Source organism: Trachinotus anak, unplaced genomic scaffold (assembly GCF_046630095.1).
Source record: "Trachinotus anak isolate AG129_WGS33_773 ecotype Australia unplaced genomic scaffold, CSIRO_AGI_Tana_v1 ptg000012l, whole genome shotgun sequence".
Lineage (NCBI taxonomy): Eukaryota > Metazoa > Chordata > Actinopteri > Carangiformes > Carangidae > Trachinotus > Trachinotus anak.
Genome location: NW_027273863.1, coordinates 9,803,802 through 9,828,608, shown reverse-complemented (window position 1 = coordinate 9,828,608; position 24,807 = coordinate 9,803,802). Strand labels below are relative to the sequence as shown.

At 42.5% G+C, this 24,807-nt stretch overlaps 1 protein-coding gene across 2 annotated transcripts; it reads left to right on the top strand.

Moving 5' to 3' along the window:
* Positions 1 to 5,008: 5,008 nt before the first annotated feature.
* artnb (artemin b) lies at positions 5,009 to 24,645 on the top strand. Of its 2 annotated transcripts, none has more exons than XM_071492508.1 (5): positions 5,009 to 5,456; positions 6,530 to 6,858; positions 20,618 to 20,688; positions 22,320 to 22,533; positions 22,755 to 24,645. In XM_071492508.1, the coding sequence occupies exons 2-5, from the start codon at positions 6,738 to 6,740 to the stop codon at positions 23,255 to 23,257; spliced, it is 909 nt and encodes a 302-aa protein (XP_071348609.1). In that variant the 5' UTR covers positions 5,009 to 5,456; positions 6,530 to 6,737; the 3' UTR covers positions 23,258 to 24,645. The 2 variants fall into 2 exon arrangements, with proteins under 2 accessions (XP_071348609.1, XP_071348610.1); XM_071492509.1 differs by lacking the exon at positions 5,009 to 5,456 and adding an exon at positions 5,481 to 5,870.
* The last annotated feature ends 162 nt before the right edge of the window (positions 24,646 to 24,807 follow it).

The following is a 24,807-nucleotide window of genomic DNA, read 5'->3' as shown; positions in this document are numbered from 1 at the left end:
AAAACATTGTGGCCTTCAGGAGAGGAGGGGGGGGGGGGGGGGTCATGTTATGCAGCTTACATCAGGTATCTACAGTCTGTGTGTCACCGTCAGAGGTTACAAACTGCAGGAAGCTCACACTAAAGATGAAGGAGGGACTGAGTGGAGAAGCGTGGAGAAGGGGATTTCCTCTGCTGCTCTGTACTCTGTATCTCATACCTGCAGAGCCAGAGGAAATCATTTTTCAATCCTCCATCCACCGGACTTCCTCCCTAATGTACTCTCCTTTTCTCTTGTGTGTTTATGTCTGTCCCACTTGTGTCTCTTTCTCTGATTCTCACTGTTCTCCCCTCGCCTATTCCTCTTCTCTCCTTCCCTCATTCTTTCTCTTTTTGCCTTCTGCTCCCATCTCTGCTGTTCATTTCTTTTTCTTCACCTGCTCAAGTCTGAGGTGGATCTTGTTTCATTGCTGTAGCCTTGAGGGACCCATTCAAAACCTGTTACACACACACACACACACACACACACTAAACACACGGACTATTCAGCTGCAGCCGTGAAACTCTCACTTTGACCCACCGCAACATCACCATAAACCAGAGGAGTGTTGCTGAGAAGGAGCGAGAGCTGGCCGTCCAGCTGTGTGCTGCTCTAAGTCGCTGCTGGTGTGAGCTGAAAGAGGACCAGACGCTGTGGGCCCTTAAAGCGCCACTGGACCGTCCCATCCTGCTGTTAATGGGGTGCCAGAAACTTTCAGCTCCCACAAGTCACGCCTCACTGGTTGACAAAACCACCGAACTCTTGCTACTCTTGACTCGACAGATTTCCTGACCTCCACAGGGTGGGATCGAATGCTTGTTCCCTTCAGCAGGAGGATATTTGCCACCAGGGATCTCCCCCTCAAGGCAGCTGGCTGGCTGGAGGCGGCCGTTCCTGTTTGTCCGGCAGACAGGGGCATGAGCATGCCTGCACCTCCTCACCCGATGGGCCCTTTATTCTCAGCGACAGGTTCCCCGCCCCACCTCCTCTCAGTAGGGTTGGAACGGGGAGGCCACGACCTCCGAGCCTGAAATTTAAACTCCTCGTAAAAAGAGTTGGAATGAGGAGAGAAAACACCCGTTTTTTTTTTCTGTGTTTACTTAATGCCGGGTCAGCTGAGACGAGGGAAAACAACATTCCCTTCCCCGTACTGTGTCCCACATTCTGTCAGTCTACCTTTGTCTGGGGATGGGTCACACCTACAGGGCTGTCACATACCTGTATCACTAGAGGGAACTCAGTGTTTCTTGTCCTGTCAGCCTCTGATCCTGTACTGTGCAGTGATCATTTCTGGATCATTAGTGAATATCAACAAACATAGTTTCAGAATGACACAAAACATTTCAAAGGATTGTTAAAAGGGAGCAAGTTCCTTTGTTTGATGTTTCTGATTTTCTCTGAACCCACGAAAAAGTGTCTGGACATAAGAAGCAAGTCAGAAACATCTGTTTAAAAAAACACTTTACTGAGTTGACTTTGTGGTTTTTAGGATGATGTATGAGGAAGATACAGTATGAACACACTACTCATCAACTTTGGCATTGTGCATCTCACATAAAAAATGCTGCATTTATCATAGTTGCAGTCCTTAATGGCTGAGGATGCAGCCCATATTTTTAGCCAGGTAACAAAAGCATTTTACTGTCTGCAACTGCTATTTTAATTTTCTTTCAGTCTATTGACTAATCAATAATGAATACGATGAATTTTATAGTCTATAAAAGATCAGAAAATGGTAATGACGGCAATTGAAATCTCCCCGAGGACAAGGTATCGCTCCAAAATTGCTTGGTTTGCCTGAGTAAACCCCCAAGATTGAATTGAAAAAATATCACCGCAAGGTCCACTGAGGAGCCAGTCATGTCACATAGTCTTCATCAGCAGCTGGATTTCTAACTGTTAAGAAACTGAGGCTGCTCAGATTCCACTTTTTTTGGACACTTCAAGGACTTTGTGTCCATGTTGTTCAAAATTAAGATCCAAGTTCATTCTTGATCTTGGAAGTCGCTGTTCTGGAGCTCTCAGTCATATCACATGATCTTCATCAGTGAGACTGTTTTGTCGGCTGCTGCTCAAGAATGAATGAATGTTCTTCAACGCCATGAAAACTGGACAGACTCCACCCTGCTGATGAAGATCAATTGAGATGGAAAATGTCGTTTCCGACACCAAGAGTGGCTCTCAAACAAAAATGTTGAATTTCAATTGACATAAAACAACAAAGAGTCCCACATCTCCACACTGGAGAAGCTGAAACCAGTGAATGTTTGGTATTTCTAGGCGATGCTGGTCTCTGTCTCTAGCGCATCACGAGGTTCACATTTTTGGTTTGGAGTCAGGATGAATTTAATAACTTTGATGATGCTTTCACTTTTCTAGCTCGGAGTTTTAACTGGTCCAACACTTCTTTCAGTTTATGGAAAACTGATGACACTCCCATCAGTCTGAGCAGTACTTTGTGTTTGTGCTATTAGCAAACGTTACCATGGTAACAGGCTAAACTAAGATAGTAACATAGTAAACTTTACACCATCGCCACTGTGAGCATGTTAGCATTTAGCTCAAGATGCTTAATAAATAATTTAAATGAATAATTGATTGTCAGAGTACTTGCTGTTTCATTTTTGATTATTCTTCTTATCATTTCAGCTATACTTTCTTCAGATAAGACAGAGGCCAGAGTGACGCTCTGAAGTTTCACCACTGCTCTCCTCTGTGTGCTGTGGTTACACATCCACATAATAACACCTCTAATCAGGCCATATGCCGACACTTTGCTTTATCATTTGTTTGTATGAACAGTGATACAACAAACCTGGAGGACGCCTGCAGGAATGCAGCTCTGAAACGCTTTGATGAGGCGTAGATTGCTGCAGATTTATTTGTTCTTTATTCATTTGCTGGGTTAATGTGGAAACATGTTGTTATGGAGTTCACTGTTTTGCTCTTCCAGCTACAGTACAGCTTTGTCCCACAGACTCAGCCTGGGGGCTTTGGACGGTGTGCTGGATGAGGGGAGTTCCCACTTGAAAAAATGAAAACAAACTTAAAAGCTGGAAGAGGCCCAAGAAAAGAAAGTCACCTTTGGATGGAGAGAGCGCAAAGAAAACAGAGAGGAAGGACAAGCAGTGAGGGCAGTGACCTGTGCCTCCAGAAGAGACTGGAGAAACTTTGGAGGGGAAAAAAAAAAAAGAAAAAACCTTTAACTGTCCTTCACATCTGGAACAGTCACTCTTCTTTATTCCTTTCTGCCTCCCTCTAATATCACCACCCAAAAGCCAAACCACCCACCCTCTTCCCCATCCGGTCCTGAACTTGGATGGACTTATGACAGCTACCACGGCCCAGACCAGCACCCTGTATCCATGGAAACCACTGTACACATCCCAAAGGGACAGCAGCACTTATTCGACTTTGGCAGGACAGAAACGATAAAAGTTAAAAAAAAAAAAATCAAATATGTTCAAGTTAAAAAAAATTTCTCCTCATAAGTTGAGTTTTAGGTTAAGGAAATGAAAAATTCCACAACAGCCATCATGTTCCTGTGGCAGGAGACTAAAGTTTTGTGTGTGTGTGTGTGTGTGTGTGTGTGTGTGTGTGTGTGTGTGTGTGTGTGTGTGTGTGTGTGTGTGTGTGTGTGCGCTGAAGATATATGTGTGTTGTGCTTGCATGGGGTTTAACTATGGGTGTACAAACAGTGTCATGCTGCAAATCCCTCTCACAAAGCCGAACAAGTTCATCACCATAGCTCACTGTGATGGATGATGTAGACACACTTCTGAAAAGCACACACACTTTTTAAATTTGTGGTGCCCTCTGCTGAATCTCTGCCACCTGCCTGTTGATTTAACGTTTACATTGTGATTCATTTTATTAACGACGTGTCTCACCCTGGAGGTTATTATCTCATCTGTTTAAGAGGTGCATTATTTGGCAGCTGAGTGAGTTTGATGTGTGCTGTAAAGTTTCGTGTGTGTTTGAAGGAGTAAAAACAGGCAATATTATATTTTATAAAGCTTATGTTCTGATCTTATTTTACCCATCTTTGTCACAAATATTCAATGTTTATGACCCCAGCAGATCTCTCTTCCCTCCTGTTGTTATTGAGCTCATCCTCATTATCTGACGATACATTCCTGCATGTCATGCACCTCAGCTGTGTGCATTGTTGCCTTGTTGGTCGCTGCTATAAATAGCACAGTGGCAGAGACCAGGATCCTCCCTGCATTTGTCTTTGCCTCGGTGCAGAAAGTGGGCCCGGAGAAGAAAGCCAAGGAGCTGTTTACCCAGCCTTTGTGCTCGGCAGGCCTCTGTGTTTGCCCTGCAGGGAGTGCCTCAGCTGGAGGGCCTTTCCATGTGTCAGAGGGTGGGTGGGTGGAGTGGAGTGGGGTGGCAGGACAGAACGGGACAAACCTGCAAGTTGGAGGGTGGAGGAGGTCCGGCAGCTCTACCGGTAGGGGCTGCGTGGTGCAGTGGTGCAGTGCGCTGGTGCGTGTGGCATGTCCATCCTTCAGGCTCGTGACAGCAGGTGACACAGTCTGCTGAAGAGGCCGGGGCAGGACTGACCGAGCAAACACATGAAGCAGGGTGGCAAACATGCTTGAGTGTGTGTGTACAGAATAAAGGCCAGGTGTGCGCACTCAATCATGCATGTGTGCATGGAGGGATTATTTGACTGGCCTACTGGGCACAGGCCCAGAGACCTAAGAGGTCAGGAGGCTCTGTGCCAGAGCCTCTGACTGTTAACATCTCTTGTTGGAAAAAATAAAAGAATGAAAAAACAGACTACAAAGAAACTTAAAAGAACTACAAAGACTCAAAGTGATAAGCAGAATGACTACAAGACTGCACAGAGACAAAACGACCATAAAGAGATGCAAAACAACTGCAACGACAAACTTCTTCCAGTCTGGGTGTCTTGCTCTTATGTAGAAGGAGGGGGGGGGGGGACTTTATATATCTGTGCCCAGGGACCCGTTGTCTCACAGTCCGTCCACACATGCGTGTCTCTCCATGCTTACACTGTCTGTGTGTCCACGTACAAACGGAATATAGTTAAACACTGGCCGCTGATGAGTCTGGGTGTAAAAACTGAAGGGCAGATGTCACTTGGCGGATTCTTCCACTGGAACACTTTTCCAGAAATGCTCCATGACCGTCCTCTGTGACAATCACTCCCCCTCCCTCCCTTCTCCCAGCGCAGGAACAAAAACGACATCTGAGCTATGTGGATGGGGAAGAAAAATCACAGCACTTTGTAGCGCGGCCACCGTGCTCCGATTTCACAAAGTCTCTGACAGGCGGAGCGGCGCGCTGTTTTTACGCATAGCCTCCAGTCCTGCGGGGCGTTGTAGACATTGTTTAGTAGCTGTGTAGAAGACTCCTGAGAAGACACCGGAGCGGAACAGTCTCTGATAACCTGGATACCTGAGTCCAAAGTAAGAGAGTGTGTTTTTTTTTTTTTTTTTTTTTTTTAAGAGAAACAAGAGAAGCGCTTGCTTGGAGACGCAGACTGTCGCTGCGTAAAGGCGTGACGCATGGACCTGTTATGTTAAAGAAACATTTTGAATAGTTTGACCGATAGAGTCAGAGGTTTTTTTGGTTTTTTTTTCAGTTGAACCTCTCGTTCAAATCCGCTGAATATCAACTGACGCGTAAAAGAAGGAGAAAACGAGGCGTCATAAATTAGCCTGTGTGACCGCGCAGAGTCTCTCCTTGGAGGTTTTGATAATGTGTCGACCTTGACTTCACTTTAAAGAGACGCGGAGCGTGTTGTGCGAAATCTCCCGCGGTGTTATTTAGTCCTTAACTATACAGGCTGTTAGGAGGCAAGACTGAACAGGTTACTGGAGGTAAGGAGAGTGGCGCCATGCCTGAAAAACTGGCTTCATTTCATTAATCGATGGTTAGACGTGAGTCAACAGAGCGACAAATTGAGGACAAGCATTTCTTACGCTTCTGACTGTTGTGCTGTCCGTTCTGTGTCTCTCATGCCGTGTTGGACTGTTTGTGTCACCCCAAACAAACCCCTACCTAATTAGATTTTATATAGGCTTCACAGTGCCTGCGCCAGTCAGCTGTAAAGTTTATGACCCGGATAGCTCTGCAGTCTGCAAAACGTCCAACTTAACATGTCATTTGGTCTGGTTTTCTGCCTTAAAATACACTTTAAACAACTAAAGATACGTTTTAGAAAACTTCCCTTATTTCCAGAGGAGTTTTACTTTTTTCCCCCAAGAATTTCTTTTTTTTTTTCCCCTATAAACAAGTCTACTGAAACGAGACAGGACGCTACTGATTCAGAAAAGTGGCAGCTGCTTTTATAAAACACTTGCCTCAAGAAATCTAAGGAAAGATTTGTACTAAAAAAGATAAAAGTGAGAAATGATCACATCCAGTGGGGATATTTCACTCCAACTTTAAGACCCATTCTGAAACTTCAGGATGAAATGATTTTGGCTCACAGGTTAACAGTCTGTACTCACTACCCACCCTCTCTGTTCTTGTTCAGGGTGCAGGGACTCTGCAAGGAGCCGTGACAGGACACCGGCCAGAGAAGAAGGATTTTGGCCGCGTAAAAAAAAAAAAAAGCGAGAAGGAGGCGCCTCTCGCGTTAAAGTTGAGCCGCTTTTAGATGGATTCTTCATGTTTGCTTCAGCCTCAGGGGAGTCAGCCTGCTCTGAACACTTGCGAGTTACCGTGACAGAAAGGTGTAAAACATGACACCTCGCAGCGTATGGATTGCCAAAGACATGAGCTGCACGCAGCGTGGAAGCAGAAGCGGCTCTCCGGTGCTCTCCGCTGCGCACTTGGAGCAGAAGACTGCGCACAGGACAGCCGGTAAGGCGCCGCTCCGACTCCGCCAATGTGTCTGTGCGCCAGTCGTTTGAAAGATTCTCGTGGTCATTTAGAAGAATATTGTTTGATATGTTTGCGGGCGCTGCTGCTGTGGAAGCAGAGCTGCGCTCTTGTCTTCGTGTTTGCTGTGACAACACTGTTTGATGTTTGATTTCTTTTCACATCAGTGGCTTTTTGCTGAGCTCCCAACCTGCCTGCACGCACCTGCCAGCTGCTCTAAGCTCTCACTGTGGGTCACTGTGACCTGGATTCAGGGTGGGATTTCATTTGGTGTTTACTGGCAGTGATTCGGTGGAGGATGGTGGAGGTGTTTGTTGTCTGTTTTATGAAGAAAAGTTGTATTATTTATGGTCTGAAGCGTTTACAAGGTGTGAGAAGGTGACACTGAGCTGCGGAAAAATATAAATCGAAAATGACTGTGATGTTTTGTGTGTGTGTGTGTGTGTGTGTGTGTGTGTGTGTGTGTGTGTGTGTGTGTGTGTGTGTTCTTATTGCTGAGGGGGAAACAGTGGCAGTCAGGAAGTCTTCCAGTGTGACCCTCCTCTGTGGTGGGCTGCAAATCTAAATATCAAAGTACTTGTCTCACACACACACACACACACACACACACACACACACACACACACACAGCTGCATCCATTTCCCTCCTCTCCAATGACTCTGAAGGGATCAGGGGCAGATGAAGTCTTTTAAGCTTCAGGTGTTTTGACGTGCTGGAAGTCAAGCTTGTTTCTTTTCAGTCTCAGATGAAACTGTGTTGATCGCTTCAGCTTCATGAGCTGGTGGCAGGGATGCTGTTTCAGGAGCTTCTTTCGACAGTATTTTTTCCCTCATCACACTCTCAGTTTCTTTCCATCCTGAACTGTGCGTTTCGTCAGGATTTGTCCGTTCAGAGACGTTGAAGTTATTACATGATGCGTCACTGACTCACACATTCGCCGATGAACTTTTCATACTTGCTCACTGACTCAGTGACCCACTGACTCACACGTTCATGTACATACAATGTCACTCATGCACGCAGACGAGGCTCAGTCGGAGGACAGCAGGCCTCAGATGTTCCAAGTCGGATCTTGCTTTGGTGTTTTATCTTTATGTTTCTCATCTCCTCCCTGCTTTTCGAAGCTGTTGCACTTGATGTGTGTGTACAAAAGCTTTAGCATCACCTGAGACATGTCACACATCCCCAGCAGGCGTCCCCCTCTAAATGCCTGTAAAATGTGTGAAACCATGTCGTGAAACAACCTTGTTTTTCTTTGCTCGTGTCTTCTAAAATCTCAGGTTTGTTCTCAGGCCGAACATGAGAGTATCACCTCTGCTTCAGGCATCTCACACTCCCCCGTCATGCTGCCACGGCTTTCACTTCCTCCAGTCAAAGGTCACAAGGTCAGCAGCTCCACCGAGGGTCAGGTACTGTGGGCCAGCGTGTTCTCTTTACCAGCAGCCTCCTGATGTGTGGTCTGGTTTGTTTTAACTGGCATGTGGCTTTACGAGAGCTAGCGTGCCGTTTGTTGGTGTTATGGGCTTAACTCTTTCTAGCTCTGATGCTCTTCTGTGTTGCTCCTCAAGTTCACAGAGAGCCAGTTAAACAATCCTAATTTAAAGAACAATGTAAATTATCATTATTATCACTTATTTATATCAAAGCATCCTCATAAATATATTTGGAGCCATTGTGGCTGCAAACAGGCTCTAACAGATTGTTTTCCTCTCTCAGTGGTCTTCATTATTCACTTACCTTTCGGAAGCACAGTCTGATGTTTCAAATATTACTTTTTATGTATTTAATTTAAATTGAGGATAAATCTCCTCATTTTCAGAAAATATAATTCTCCCAGATATTCTTTATGATCAGATTTGCCAAGAACAACATAACAGTCTACTTCACTTGACAACCAAGGGGAATAAACTGGAAAAAGCAAAATGGAAGAAAAAATTGGACAAACTTATACACACACACACACACACACACACACACACACACACACACACACACACACACACACACACACACACACACACTTAACTTAAAATAATAGGCCAGTTTCTTTTATATGGAACGTTACACTCAAAAGAAAAATAAAAAAAACAAAAAATATATCGTGGACTAAGTACAAAAAATATGAATCTCACATGACGAAAAGAGATGTACCAGATTTAGCTACTAGCTAATTAGCTGCTGAATAGATATAGCTTCTAGGTCTAGCTAATTTTCATCTCAATCACTTATAGCATTCACTCCCCACTTCTTTACTGTTTCAAAACCCAAAACCCCCAAAAACATTCAAATAACTAAAGTTAAAACCCGAAACCTACAAATTTAAACAATAGCACATCTGGATTAACTTCAGCTGCTAGAGTCTGATAATTATTGTAAATTAGATTTTTTCCCTATGTTGGCCTGTCTGAATATCACTTCATACCTTAGTATTCGGAGCTAGCTAGCGTGGGAAAAATACAATTTCATCCGTGTTTGGAAAAATATACTGTTTTAATGTAAATTTACAGTTTAATAACTTTATGTGTAAGTAATATCATTTACCAAGACATTTACATGTTGGAAGTGATTTATTTTCTTTTAAGTCACTCTTCAAAAAAGCAGGCTGGCACAAAATGTACAGTGTAATTTGTTGGCTGTACCTTGAATCTGGACTTTCTCATCCAGTGGGGTATGTGTATTATGGCATTTTAAGAGTAATGTGTCTTCAACTAATTGGCTTAAATTCTGAAATATTCTTCAAACAATACATTGTACAGCCAACAATTATCACATTGCTTTTTTACTGTGTAGGTTTTTCTGCTGACTATGTATCCCATTAACCAAAATCACAATAATATTTGATTTTATTAACTAATAATGTATCTTATTGTAAATGCCCAGGATCAGTCGTTCTTATCAGTCCCAAGTTCAGCCCTGAGTTTTGTATGATAACTTAAATTATTTCCAAAATAGAACAATAAAAAAACAAAAACACACACACACACACACACACACACACACACAATACAATACAAAAGATGAACTGTACTTCTCAGTATGCTCACGGCTATGGTGCATAAAAGCATCATCAAACACAGTGACAGGCCTCAACTCAACAAACAGCTTCAACCTTTTTGCTCCTTCCATCGCAACACTGATGCGGTGAAATATTCAACCTTGAAACTAGGGCACAATCTTTTAACATTAGTGGAAATCTGTCATTAAAAGATGGATGTGTGCTCTGCGCAGGGAGCCTTGTCTTCAGCTGTGTCTCAGCCTCAGTGTGTAACGTTACTCTGGTTGTTTTGTCCCAGCACTAATGGAGAGAGTGCACTGAGAGAGATTGATTATGCAACCTGAAGTGCCGCAGGGCAACTTCAATCTGGAAGTGCTTAAAGTACGCAGCGAACCACAGTGATTCCTTCAGGGCAAATTGAAGGAGGCATGATCTGACAAAAAGGAATTTCAATTTGTTAGATGTATTCCTTCAGACAAATGCTTCCCATGCAACTTCTGTTTTCTGGGTCCCTGCTTTTGTGGCAGTGGACAATCTCGTGTAAGTACGCTGGGAGAATTATTTCTTTCTCTGATCTTGAATTGTTTTGTTGTTGTTGAGCACTTTGGCTTCTTCAAGTTCAAACAGCTTAAATTATTTAGAACAAAGCAGCAGTTAATACTTTTGGAGCCGCTGATGAAACATAAAGCTAACTCCTGTCCTTATCGTAAAATCTCCCTCCTTAAAACAACTTTTTCTCAAAATACAGAAGAATGTTAACTAGCCCAGTGCAGTGTTTGTGTCTGTGAGAGTGTTTTTTGATACAATAAGCTGTATTCTTCTGAAATTAGCAGGTCAGATTCATTAATCATAGCATCTGAGGGCTGCTTTGAACTATCAGGCCAGGTCATTAAACCCAGCCTGTCTGGGGCGCGAGCGGGCGACACGGAAACACTTTGGAGAGCGCTGGTTCACCCAGACACAAGACACACTATTAATGGCCAGTGTGTGTGTGTGTGTGTGTGTGTGTGTGTGTGTCACTGATGGCCACTTTTCAGAGTGTTACTCTCAGGCTCAGTGTGGGCTTAATTTGGAGAAATAACAACATGAGATGGGAGCAAGAAAAGGTCATGAGGGTGGGGGGGAGTGGTGGGAGAGGGGATTTCAGAGAGTGTGTGTGTGTGGCTTTTTATGAAAGGTGAGGGGCTCTGTGTGCATATGTGTGTGCACAAAGCCAGTTTTTGGTGGAAATGTCCGAGATACAGAGCGTGTTTGAGAGAAAATAGGCCATGAGGAGAAAGAAAGACAGAGCAAGTGAGAGGTGTTCTGTGGTAAATGTGTGTTTTCTATCTATTCCTCATCACCCTTCTCACTTCTTTCTCTCTGTCCTTTTTGCGGCCTGTTAAGCGCTGCCGTCCTCACAAAGACCGGAAAGTGAAATCCTACCCTCTGATCATTGCTCCAACACGGCTAAAATGTGTTCCCATTTAAGGTGAGGCTCACCCAACCGCTCTCTGTGTGGCTTCCTTTTAAAACCAACTTAATCAGGCAGGAATTTGGGTTATTAGGGTCAGGGACACTGGGAAGCTGCCTGAATGAGAAACAAAGTGAAGGAGAGCGAGAAGGTGAGGACACAGATGTGTCGCATCAGGAGGCTGTCTGTACCTCAGTACTCATGAGAAAAAAAAGGCCCAGAGCTGCGGATGATGGTGTCCCATCTAATTTACCTGATTGGGTCACAAGACACTTATAAGTCTGTTTCTATGTGGGTAATTAGTGCTAACTGCACATTAGCTAAAGTTTCCAGTGACCCTGCACGCTTAATCTTGTAGAGGCCGTTGTACATTGTGGAAGTTACAGCTGATGTGGAAAATCCTACAGGAGGTTTATTACACTGCCTTCCTGTACCAGAAAAAAATCTCTCTGCTAAAAAGAGCCCCAACGAGGCAACAAACACAAGCACTCAGACAAGAATACAGTTTTTAAAGCTGCATTAATTGATTTTTGTTTTTGGCCACTTGCAAGCAGCAGAAAAAGCTGTCACCAATGCCATAGTTGTTGTGGCAAACATGTAAGAAAAAATTTGTTCACAAATCCAACCAATGGTGAGCAACATTAGAATTCATTCAGTTGTGTCTGTGCCCAAAAGAAAAAAGTAAGTGCACTATTCATGCTTGTTTTAGCTCTGTTTTTTGTCCACCAACTCCTCAAGGAAATATCCATGTCTTTAGCTGCTAAATGCTACAATATGTTCACCAGCTAGATGCTAACTTTGTCTGCAGTATGGCACTGAACAGGTAGTGTACAGTGAGGTTACCAGAGTTGTTTTTTTTTAACTGGAAACAGCTGCCGGCTGTGTCTGAACACAAGGCTGATGAGAGTGTTGAGAATGAAACAAAACAGTAAAACTGGGCCCCAAAACCAAAACAGTTCAATAAAAGACACTAAAATGGTCCATGCAGCTGAGGGAACTATAGAGGCGGGTGATAATTCTCTGAGGGTTTATCACTACAAACAACCTCTTTTACATTACACATGGTCATTTGATCCATGGTTAACATAAAAATGTTGATTCGAATTGATTAGTTTAACTGTATAATAATCGATTATTATCAGCATTTCGGGTTCACTCAGTTTTGGTTTTACCTCCAAATGACGTGGATCAATCAGGGTAAACTGCTGGTTTGCTAAAACCTGGGTTATCACTGGTGTTTCTGGCCCCATGGGACCCATTTTTAACAATGTCGCTGTGCTCCTAGATATGTGTAACGTCCTCGATGAGTATGTTAGCGTTACCACTACAAATTATGCATAGAATTACGAAAATAAGTTGCACAAACCCTACTTATCCTTTAAATGTTGTTTACACTGTATCACACCACTTATCCATGTCTTACTGCTCCTTACAAATCAATAGATGTTGACAAATAGTCCACTTAGATGGTTTATTTCATTTCATATTTCCAGTAATACTTATTGTCTGTAAACCACTAGTGGAAGAGTGAATGTTTTTTCTTTTCTCCTAATTGAATGTTATTGACAGATTGATTGAAACTGTGACGTGATGAAACGGAAGGCAGAGATCTTGGCATGAGTTGAGAGGGTGTCTTCCAACAACAATAACAGCTATTATATGTTACATTTACGACACAAGTAAGACAAGAAGAGGAACAGAAACATGTAAATGCAAAAGAAAGGGCGTGATTTGCTTATCTGAAGCCTGTTAACTGGAAGCCCCAAGGGAGTGTCTGAAAGTCTGCCCAGCTAAATGTACTTATTCTAGACTGAGGTGATACCATTTGTTCCTGTACACATATTGTTCGAGACTGCTGTCATTATATGCTCTTGACTCCATTTGGATATCCCCATAATAGATCTGTTCGTTTCTTCTGCTCTGCACTCTATTACAGCCTCAGCTCCTTTCATGGAGTCAGGTGTCTTTGGTGGTTAAAATGATGACAGCAGCTCTTTCTTTCTCTCTGTCCGCCTTAATAATGCCATCACGGCTGCAGCTCGAGGTTAATGTGCTGGTCATGGATGACACTTTTATGTCCCGTGGAAGCGTGCATTTTATTGTGCTTCTTGTGACCCACTGATCCCAGCACTTTGATGACCTGCAGGACCTCCCCACAGCACCTTTGGCAACTTGAACCTCCACATGTGAGGGCGTAGGTCCAGAACTGTTACTCTTCAAACACACTGTTTTCCACTAAAAGGCCTTCATTCATCCCAGTGAGGAACCATTAGACACGTTTCTCTGTAGTTCTCTTTGGTGTAGAGAGATGGCTCCAGGGTCAGTGAGGTAAATCACTAATCACTCAGGTTTGTCATCAGGAAACCAATAAGTTTTCCTCTAATAGGCTCTTCTAATGAGGTCCAGGTTGTACTATCTAACCCTACAGGCAAAGCTTGAAAGAGGTACTGTTCTCCTTAATAGTTAACCCTGCACAGGCTGATAATCAGCAAAATATCACAATAATATTAAAGATGTAGTCTATCTTAACCCTTGCTCTTTTGTTTAATAAGCAAGTCATTGACATAATATCATGTTATAAAGTTGACGTGGTGAACAGGTGCCTATTTTTACAACCAGCAGATAAATAACATCAGCATTCATTTGAAGTCATGCCATTGGAGTCACTGGTCTTTGTCTTTACTGAAGGGAAATATTTGGCTCTTTAGCTGCTCAATACTCCACTATTTAAACTAGTGACTTAACTTTACTGAGCAGGCAGTGAACAGTGTGTTTATTAGAGTGTTTTCACTGAAAACAACATCAAGGCTGATGGCAGTTAACCCAAAGTGAAATCAAAACAATGAGCTAAAAGATGCTAAAATGCTCAGTAGAGGGGACGATGCAGAGTCAGGTGATAATTCTTTAGGCATGGTCAGTGCAATGGATTTCTTTCACATTACATATATCTTTTGATCAATTGTTTATAGAAAAAAATGAATTAGAGCAGCTTTAAATATAGTTTAATCATAACTCCTTATTTCTGGCTTCTACTTAAAACACTGTATACGCTTGTATTTTTATAAATTGCTTAAACTAAAAAATATCACAAACTAGTAATAAAATGGGCTCATTGCCAAATGGAAAAATCAAAGCTCATTTAGTTGTTCTGCACTAACCAGCAGTACAGATCAAAATATATTCAAGTTTTATGAAGTTACATAAAAGAACAAGACATTTTAGAAACTGCAACCAGCAAATCTCACCCTGCTCCTGACAGATTGTTCCTCTCAGCCCACCACAGTTTCTCTCCCCTGCTTTACTGTCTGTTACTGGACTGAAAGAGTCTCAAACACCTACAGGTTCAGATGTTGTCAGGAGTTTAATAAAACCGCCGGGTGGGAGAAACGCAGAGAGAGGGGAGGTCATACAGATTCTCTCCTCTCTTCACCATCCTCCTCCAGGATCTGTAGTGTCCACACCTCTGATTACCCTGGCCCCCTCTGTGTGTGTGTGTGTGTGTGTGTGTGTGTGTGTGTGTGTGTGCTAGAGAGTGTGAGAAATTGAGGAAGATAGGGTTTATACTTGTGCTTTTTTGTAATAGAGAAAGGATTATGAGGACGGAACAGAAAGTAAGACTGTGTGGCCGCACCAGTGTGTGTGCACATATGTGTATGCGTTCCCGGGGGGGTTTAGGTAGGGGGCCTACCTATCTGAACCGAGGCATGGGATCTGCTATCTGTTTCTCATTTCAGCGGCGCTCTGTGGTTTTCCAGCAGTGACAGGCCTCAGAGTGGAAACTGGCACTAACGAGCAATTACATCCTGCCTGCCTGCCAGGGATTATGGGATTACAGACTGACTGGGCTTCAGCCTGCACTCGCTTTCTGCACTCTCATTTTGCCGTTCCCTCTCTTCCCCGTGTTCACCTTGTCTCTACTTTCAGGCTTCTGCCATTCACTGGTTCAATTATCTTTTTCTCATTTGTCTTTCCCCGGACAATAACCCATTCTCTATTTTTAATTCTCCTTACTCTTATCATGTGATTTTTTTTTCTTTAATTTATTATCTCATTCCCTCTCTCGCTCCTCCTCTGGCTTTTTCTCCTTTGACTTTGTGGCTGCCTTGCATCCTTAAGACATGCTATCATTAACTGCTGAAGAGTGAAATTAGTTTAGTCGAAAAGGGGAGGATAACTCATTTAGAGAAAAAGACATTTAATGTGTATGAAACGTTAAATGAAGCATGATGAAAATTAGAAACAATGGGAGGAGAGAAGGCTACAGAGAAAGTGCCGTTAAACATGACTCCTTGACGTCATGTTCATGTCTAAAAAAGTTTTTTTTTTTAACGCTCCAAATCATAAGTGTGTCCCGCAGGACTTTCCTGAGACTCTTGATTCAGAACATTAAAAACATTCAACTTGTCTGAATTTGAAGGCTTGGCATTTCACCCTGAAGCCCCCCGACTGACACATTGAAAAGGTATTAAACTCTGTCAACAGAACGCTACAAGCAATGTCACACAACCAGTTTTACTCTGCTCTGGATGCATATATGCAAAGCTGTGGGGCACATGCATGTACAGCAGAAATCAGCATGCTTTGTTTGGTGGGACCTCCACCGATTTCCCAATGTCTGGTAGTGATCAGACGGCTCTCCTGGTGTTCTGCTTCTCTCTCCTGCATCTCCTCTTACACTGCAGGTGTCTTTTATTGAGCCAGAGGTGATTTACTGTACTCTTGTTTTTCTCCTCGCTCCTGCAATCAGGTACCGTGTTAGTGACAGGTTAAAGCTGGAGGTCAGAACATTTCACGTACGTGCACGCACTTACAGCGGAGAGCAGAGTGCGGCTGTAATAGGAGGTCATTATCAGAGAGGTTTGGCTTTAAGAGGGAGTCGAAACAACAGGAGAGCTCAGAGCTTTCTTGAGAAGTTTGTGGAGGCTCTGTGGGCAAAGCTCAAGTCTGAGGGTGTAATAGTATACAGTAGGCACATAGATCACTAATCAAAAACACCTTTATGTTATCTTCCCCTGCTTTCTTTCTGTGTTTCTGTTGGAAAAGGCAATAATAATAATGACATCACTGAAAGTCATAAGTTTGAAGACGCTAAGCCAAATGTTTGACAGATATATAAGTTGTAAAACCTTAATTTTATGCCATTAAGTCTGATTGTTAATCACTGTCACAGACGTTACATAAACATTTTTAGATATTAGGACAATCTAAAGGGTTTACAAGAAACACAGCGTCTACAATGTTCTATTTCTTCCTCAGCTCTCTTGTCCATTTGAACTTATGAGCTTTCAATGAATTAAGTTTAACAGTTACATAAATTAATCTTTAATGAAATACTTTAAATATATGATATGTGAAGGTCATTTAACTTTATCAAATAATGTGAATTTCACTGGGGTCAGAAGCTGCAGACCGCTACTCTGCTAAGCTAGGCTACTTAGCTTTTAGCAGGACTAGTTTATGTAGGTGTTTCTCTTTTTTTATGCATTATGATTAGATTTAGCTACTGCCTTGTTCATGTGGCATGAATAGCTCAATAAGTAAGATGTTGGAGCTTCAAATTTTATTTTTCAATTGCTAGCAAAACACAGTTACATAGCTTTAGCTAAGGCTAGCTCACCAGCTCGCCCTAACTAGGCACATTTTGGTTTTTACCTGTTTTGTTGCAAAGTTAAGATGCTGTTTTCCCTCCAAAAAATTCACACATTTCTATGGCATAGTAATATTTATGTTAAGAGATGCAAAATTATCTGATTCAAGTCAAGTTACTGTGTTTTGGCTTTAGGGCTGTACAGTCATAACGATAATATCATATGATGGCTGTAAGATGAAGGTTTGATTGCTGACAATAATATATAAAAACTCTAATAATACCGCTGCTTTAGGACATACGCCTGTTCAATGCACATTATATTGAGTTACCTGACTTCCTTTTGTGCTGGCAGCCTCTGTTCTTTTACCTCATAAATATCCCCAAAACAAAATCCACATCCATCCTCTCCAAGCACTTGAACAGTATTTGAAAAGCAATTTACAACAGCAGAATGAACTCTGGAAATAGGAGCTCACTCTGGCTTTATGGGTTTTACTTGCTTCAGGAGAGCTTACCCACTTAACTAACTGTGAACAACAACTGGAGCGCGGAGGACCAACAATGTAAATGGAAGGTGACAAGAACTCCGCTCACCCTGCTGCAGACATGCAGCCTGACAAACCAGAGGCTTTAATCAGCCAAACAAGGAAGAAACAGATGTTCACCTTTCTAAACACACATAGAAATGCGCACATGCAGTGTTGGATGTGAAACTGTACATACACACACCATCAGTAGGCTTGTGTCAGTCTGGAGCTCTTTTCAGGACCAGTGTCCCGCTCCTTCTTTTAATCCTCTCTCCACCCCTCGACTCCCCCACCCACCTCATCCCTTGAAAAGGCTGGAGGCGTCGTGCTGTAAACAGCTCCAGAGTGCCTAGGTGAAATGAACCAGCAGATAGGCCCATGTAGACTCCCTGCTTGCTGATCTAAAAGGGGCTAAACACTCCCAGCTGTTGCATTAGTGACTCAGAATGGCACCTCTCCTGAGACACGGCAAGGATCTGTAGACCTCCGTCCCTCCTCACACTGCTGTTCGGTTTTAAATCAGCTCAGAGACAAGGAGTCAGCACAGTTTGGTTTTAGGTTGCAGCGGCGGCCCGTCTGTCTGTCTGTCTGTCTGTCTGCATTATGCTCAGTTTGTCTCCCCTCAGCCTCTTGTTCCCTCTCCCCCCTCTCGGTGTCTGTAACTTCACTTTCCCTTGACTGGATCGCTACAGCTGGAACATGCAGGATTGCATAAATGCATCAACAGGTCTTATCGTGACTGGTGATCCTGAACGTTTTGTCAGTCTTCCATCTCGTTGCGCAGACAGAACTGCTTGGATTGTTTTTGACTGTTAAATAAACATGGAACACGACATATCGGTGAGATCTACCAACACATGAACAGTAAACGCTTGAATTCGTTGTTATGGGCATACAACATTGCTGTAGTTCAGTGCCAAGGTTAAACAAAGCTTCTCAGAGATGAGAGATGTGACTTCAAAGATGTTGGAGGTATCTGTGGGCAGAGGGCGGTTTCACCTGACTACCTCTGCATTTTTCAAAAAAAAAAAAAGAAGTTACAAAGTATTTTACAAGAGAACAAAAAGTGAAAGAGGGAATAAAGAGGGGCAGAGAAGACAGAGGATACAAACCACATTTAAAAGACACAAGATAAAAGTGGGATATATGCACTGATTTGGCATTTGTTAGACTTTGCAGCAGGCTTCTCCAAAGCAAAGCACAATAACTTCTAGTTTTTAACCTTGAATTTCAAACAGCCAGAAATCTCCAGAGCCTCCTCCCAGCCGTCAGAAGCCCCCACAACTCTTTAAATACAGTGAATCCAAAGCAGTTTTCACAATCATTCAAGTCAGTTCAAGTGATATGATCAAAAGCTCCAGAGCAGCGACTAATCGGCCCTGACATTGTTTTTTCAACTGTTGTTTCCAAAATGAACAATTAACTTTCACTCTCACTGGCATACATATATTAAATTTTTGGGCCTATAGTAGGACAACACACGACACCTGGCTCTGCCACCCATTCGTTCAAGGCAATCCAAACTCTTCTCTCACGTTGTCCCCCGTTGGTGGAACGCACTACCACTTCCTACCAGAGCAGGGGCGTCCCTCTCTACCTTTAAAAGACTCCTGAAGACCCAGCTCTTCAGAGAGCACCTTCTCTCCTAGCACTACATGACAAATCTACAAATCTACACTTAAAGAATCGTCACGAGCACTTATTGCTGCGCTAACACTTCTTATCGCACTTAACCTTGATTGTTCCCCTTTCTGTAAGTCGCTTTGGATGAAAGCGTCTGCTAAATGATTAAATGACTAAATGAACGCAAGCAATTTGAAGATGTTCTTTTGTGATCTGAGAAATTGTGGTGGGCATTTTAAAATCTTTTCTAGGCCCTTACAAGCGGTGTCAAAAAATAAAAATATTGAGTTGCAAGGAAAAAAACTAAATTATGTTTTGGGAATTTTCTAAAATCTTAAAATCTTCTGAATTACTTCATCACTGTACCTCTTCAGACCTGTAAAAGGTTTTCAAATTAAACAAAGGGAGACAAAAAACTCTTTGGTCACAACCAAAGACAAGGGGGTCACAAGTAAACACCCACTAAACCAAAAGGGTTGGGAACCCTTGAACTAAACAAATCATCAAAAGATAATCAAGAGATCACAGGACAGATTCAGATTTTTTTCAAGCCAGTCCTACTAATGACACAGCCATAAATAGTAAGTATTAAAAAAGTTTCTGGTCTCTGTAATCATTCCTCTTCTCCCAGTGCTGAATGAATTCCAAAGTCTGTTTGGTATAAATATTGGTAACACACTGATTTGATTACATTTTTTGTATTTTTAGCCATGCTAGAAGCAAAGCTCTGTGGTTGGTCAGACCACCACGTTGGTCCAGACTGAAATATCTAAACTACTGGATCGATTCCCATGAAATTCTGTACAGATGTTCATAGTACCCAGAGGATGTATCATAATGACTTTTCCAAAGCGATGCAGAACTGATGCAGGATAGATGAGGAGCATGTTAAGGTCCTACCCCTGAGTACGTGATGCTCTGACCTCCACTGACTTTCACATTTATGGGGGCCACAAAGGAACCTGATGACTTAATGCTATGGGCGCTCACTCCACAGCCAGCACGATCCTTCACCCTGCACGTACTATATATAAACATCTGCGTCCGTGACACTTCTTATCACCTGCCCTGCATCTCTGTGGTTTTTGTCTGGGACCTCCGCGAAGTGCTCTCGCTATGCCTGGTTCCCCCTGCTTGTACCTCTGCCACAGGAATAACCCTGAAGAATGCCTTTGACAAGTATATCGCAGATGCTGCCTTTTGTTGCTGGACTGGGGCTGTTTGCATGGCTGTATGAACCGACAAGCCAACACTAGCCACTCTAACTGGCAGCAAACACTGGTCTTTTACTGAAGCAGCAACAAACATGCTGTCCTCGTGCATTGAAGACGTGATTTATGTGACACGTCCGCTTGCTCAGGGGCCCGTGGGGCTGGGTTTTTTTTACAGTATCTGGACAATTGTGAATGTATAGACATCATATGCCCGCATGTTGTGCCTTTAGTTTATGTTACCCTTTTCAAAGGGAGTTCTGGGAGGAGAAAAGCTGACAGAGTGAAGGCTTGTTCTTGGTCTTACATTCCTCTCTCCCTCTTTTTCTCTTTCTCTCCAGGTGGGACCAGATGGAGGGTCCGGAGGAAGGATAGACAGGAGATTACCTCTGTAATGTCAGCAAGGGCTAAGGTTTGTCAGAAGCAGACGTTGCCAAAAAATGACAGTGAAACTTTTCTCTTTCTCTGCTTTTTTCTTCCTCTTATCTTCTATCACTTCCACCCTCCACTCTCGCTCACTCGTCTTATTTGCCATCCATTTATCTGAAATCACCATCTCTGCAAATAACCACCGGCCTTATCATTTTTCATTTCCACTGTACAGGCCACTATAAACCAGGGGATGACTTATGTGCAGGTATAAATTGTTAATGAAATCCATCCCCACAAGGCTCAGGTCTGAGCTTTCCATAAAGCCATCTCAACACCGAAGCTTTCATTACTAAATTATAAGCCAGTAAACAAAGCTTGATCCAGGACGGAAAGCAGGCAGAGTTATTTGACTTAAGTATTACAGAAGAGTAAGTGAGATCACTTTTGATGAAAAAGGCTTAAGACAGATCTTTGGAAGAGGTCTGTGTGTTTTACAGACTCTTATGAGGATTATCTCATTGTCTAAATACATTGTCACTATGAAAACACCAATATGGCATCATGATTATTACCATTTTAATATAGATATGCAATTAAATAGCCAGTCCCTCTGGTGGTGAAGGAAGCTCACATGAAGAAATGCAGGCCTACACCACTCTGTAATTCTTAGCTTTCTGCAGGTAGTTGAGTGGGTACGCTACATTGTGTAATTTTCGGGCAATGTGCATGTTCGATTTCTTACTGTCAGTTAGATGAGAAGCTTGATATAACCCTCACGTTACTACGCTAAATATGAAGCTACAGCCAGCAGTTCTGCTGAAAGATGAAAATGAATAGATATGATAAAATAATATTAAATTGCTGAATAACGTTTCACCTCAACTCTACAGTTTCTCTCAGTTCCACGTTGCATAACTGTCTCTCAGCTGATTGTTATGATTTTATGGTCCGCACCTTCACTGTTTTGGTTCATTCTCACAGCTTTATCAGCATTATTCTCAGCCACAGGAGGCAGCTGTAATCAGCAAAAATAAAAAATAAAAATCCACTGTACACTACCTGTCCGAAGTTAGCGCCAACTCACACAGGCTTTTTCCAATAGAGAAGAACTGCTTAATGATGAAATGAATTATGATCCATTTTGCAATAATCTACCAAACCTGTTAAGTGGATCAGCTCAGACTTGCTTTATTTTATTTTTCTAGTGCTTCGAGTTGATGATGTCATAAATTAGTTCAGAAAAGTTTGAAATTATGAAATAACATATACATGACCTAAAGAACTGAGATTAATGTTTTGTCCAGACACATTAAATAAGATGGCATCATCTAGTATGCAACAAACAAGGCCATTACAAGCTGTAACTTGCAAATTTCCTGATCCCAGCGAAAAGCTCTTTAGGTATCACACAGAGATAAAAAACCTTGAAGTCAACATAGAACAAATATGAAATAAAACCAATAATTGTGACATTACAACCAGTGAAAATTACAGAAGTACAATATGAGCTATTTTTAAAACCTTATTAAATGATAAAAAATATAGATATCTTACACTACTCTTAAGTATGTGTGTGTGTATATACACACATATACATAGATCAAACTTGCTTGCAAGAAAGTGAAAAACAGGAGGTATTGCCAGCTCACACGTGTCTTCTGTGTCCTGTAGGTGCTGCTCTGGGTGCTCCTCTCTCTTCTGCCTCTAGCGGAAGGAGCTCATATGAAGGCTGGTGCTGCTGGTGTGGGATCAGACTCAGGCCACGCTGTGGGCCTGCTGGGAGGCCAGGAGGAGCGAGAGCTTCCTGTGACGTTGCCAGAGGTGGTAGAGGACGAGGAGCAGGAGGACGACAGCGACCCTTACTCTACTTGGCATGCTCTATATGGTACTGAAGCTCCTATGAAAGAATAATTTACAGCACGTCTGCCTCACCAGGCAGTATTATATTGGAAAGAGGGCATGTAGCTGGGAATCCACTTTGTATCTCAGTCATTTAGATTTATTTACATGTAATTTAAAAGATGACAAGTTATTTTAAGTTAAAGGCTGGAGTGCAAATCTCTGCAATGCTCTATGTTTACCAGACCTCTTTCTTCTCCATTTCAGACCCCTTTGTAATGGATGAAGTGGATGACCATCCCAGTGGTCGCTGGGCGGGGCGCTCTCCGCGCTCCTCTGACCCCACAGAACCTCAACCCAAGGGATCACAGAAGAAAAAGAAGAAGAGGAAGAGGAAAGAACAGGAGGAAGAAGAAGAGACAGGAAGAAGAGATAAAAAGGGTAGAGGTAAAAACAGGCGGCCAAAGCAGAGCAGCAGGGACTGCCGTGTAGAGAAGAGAGAGATGAGGGTTCGGGACCTGGGCCTGGGCTTTGACTCAGATGAGATTGTCCTCTTTAAGTTTTGCGTGGGCTCCTGCCAGTCTTCAAGAACAAATTATGACCTGGCTCTGAAGACGCTGCTGGAAAATGGGTCGCTGCCTCGACGCAAGGTCAGCAGCCACCCCTGCTGCCGGCCCGACCGGTACGAGTCGGTTTCCTTCATGGACGCCCAGACCACGTGGAGGACCATCCAGTCATTATCTGCCGCCAGCTGCATGTGCATGGGCTGAAGAGATGAAAGAGGGAGAGGGTGGTGAGAGCAGGTGTCACCCATCCTGAAGAGAGAGGAGTCGAGAGGCCTGGGTGTAGGAAACAGCCAGAGGGGGGCGCTGTCATACACACAGAGCAGAGGGCGTGATGAGGGCCACTGTTTTGGCTTGGTGTGGTGCATTTCCAGTTGAGGAGGAGGAGGTCTGGGTGCAGCTGGACGATTGAGGGTAAAGGTCAAAATCAGAGACTGAGGGGGAGGTCATCAGGGAACCACAGTCTGGATTTACAGTTGCATCATCAAAGGATAAATTGTTTTCAACAGAATAACTGGCAACCAATGCAGGATACAGCTGACCAGTTATTAGTCAGAGAGGAGACTCTTTATGTGAACATGACTGTTTTGATTTGACATGGGTGAGACCTGAAGGCTGAAGCCCAACAGACAGACACTAAAGAAAAGACACAGTTAAAGGACTGACACTGTGTTTATATTCTGATTCCAACTGAAAAGACTTGTATGAAGTTCACTGTTACTCACAGTGAAGCCAGCTCCTACCAGAAGTTCAACATCATCTTTTTCACACACAAACAAACAAACAAACAAACAGGGACATTACATTGTATCGTTTCTATGTTCAGGTGAACTCAGCCAAATAGATGCCATGCATCTTCATGTATTACTGTATAAAAGTAAAATATATTTATTTCTGATAAATTATTTATTTATTATAGCTTCATATGAGAGCTGTTTTTATGAACTCTATAGTGTAGATAAATATCTATTTATTGCCAAGATTCAGTTTTCATGTTCAAGTTACTTTTGCTTGCATACAGTACATTCTTTTTTTTTTTTTTTTTTCAAAGGTGCTGATTTTCACATTCATCTAACGCCTCATGAACCTGATCTGATCAGCTGATTCTATAGCTTGGATGCAATTTACATTTTCTGAAATTAGTTGAGTGACTCTAAAATTGAGACATTATCCAGAAGCACTGATTTTCCCTTACATATCATCCCAGGGAGACAATTTAAAAATCTTATTAACAGACATCAGAAACAAATTTACTGATAATGAAATGATGTGGCATACTTCATAAACATTTTTCCTCAAGAGCATCTCACATGTATGAGAGCTGATCTCTAGTTTTATGGTGCACTCTGGGTAATGACATCAGCTTTCCTCAGCATAAAGGAAGCAGAAATTCAGTTTTACATCTGGAATGTATGTACAGCAAACAAGTGAAACATTTATACTACAGGACCTCAACATTTCTCTTTTTAAACTGGTCGAGTAATTGAATTCAGTATGTCACATTATTGTTATTATTATTATTATTATTATTATTATTATTATTATTATAAAGCTTCCTTTATTTTTGTATGGTATTATCCTCTGAAGGAATAAAGTTTTTTAAATATACATCTTGTTATCACTGGTTATTTGACATATTGCACAGATTCAAACTGACTTCAGAGGGATTTTCTCCGAGTGACCCCCCCCCCAATGATTTTTGCTGTGAGTCGTATCATCACCATCTTCTCGCAGTTCAATTTACACAGGACTTTTTA

Bases quoted from the DNA above. Each gene is read 5' to 3' on its own strand.
- artnb (XM_071492508.1), top strand. From the start codon at position 6,738: ATGACACCTCGCAGCGTATGGATTGCCAAAGACATGAGCTGCACGCAG. The intron at 6,859-20,617 runs GTAAGGCGCCGC...CTTTCTCTCCAG, and splicing joins GACTGCGCACAGGACAGCCG to GTGGGACCAGATGGAGGGTC. The intron at 22,534-22,754 runs GTACTGAAGCTC...TCTCCATTTCAG, and splicing joins TACTTGGCATGCTCTATATG to ACCCCTTTGTAATGGATGAA.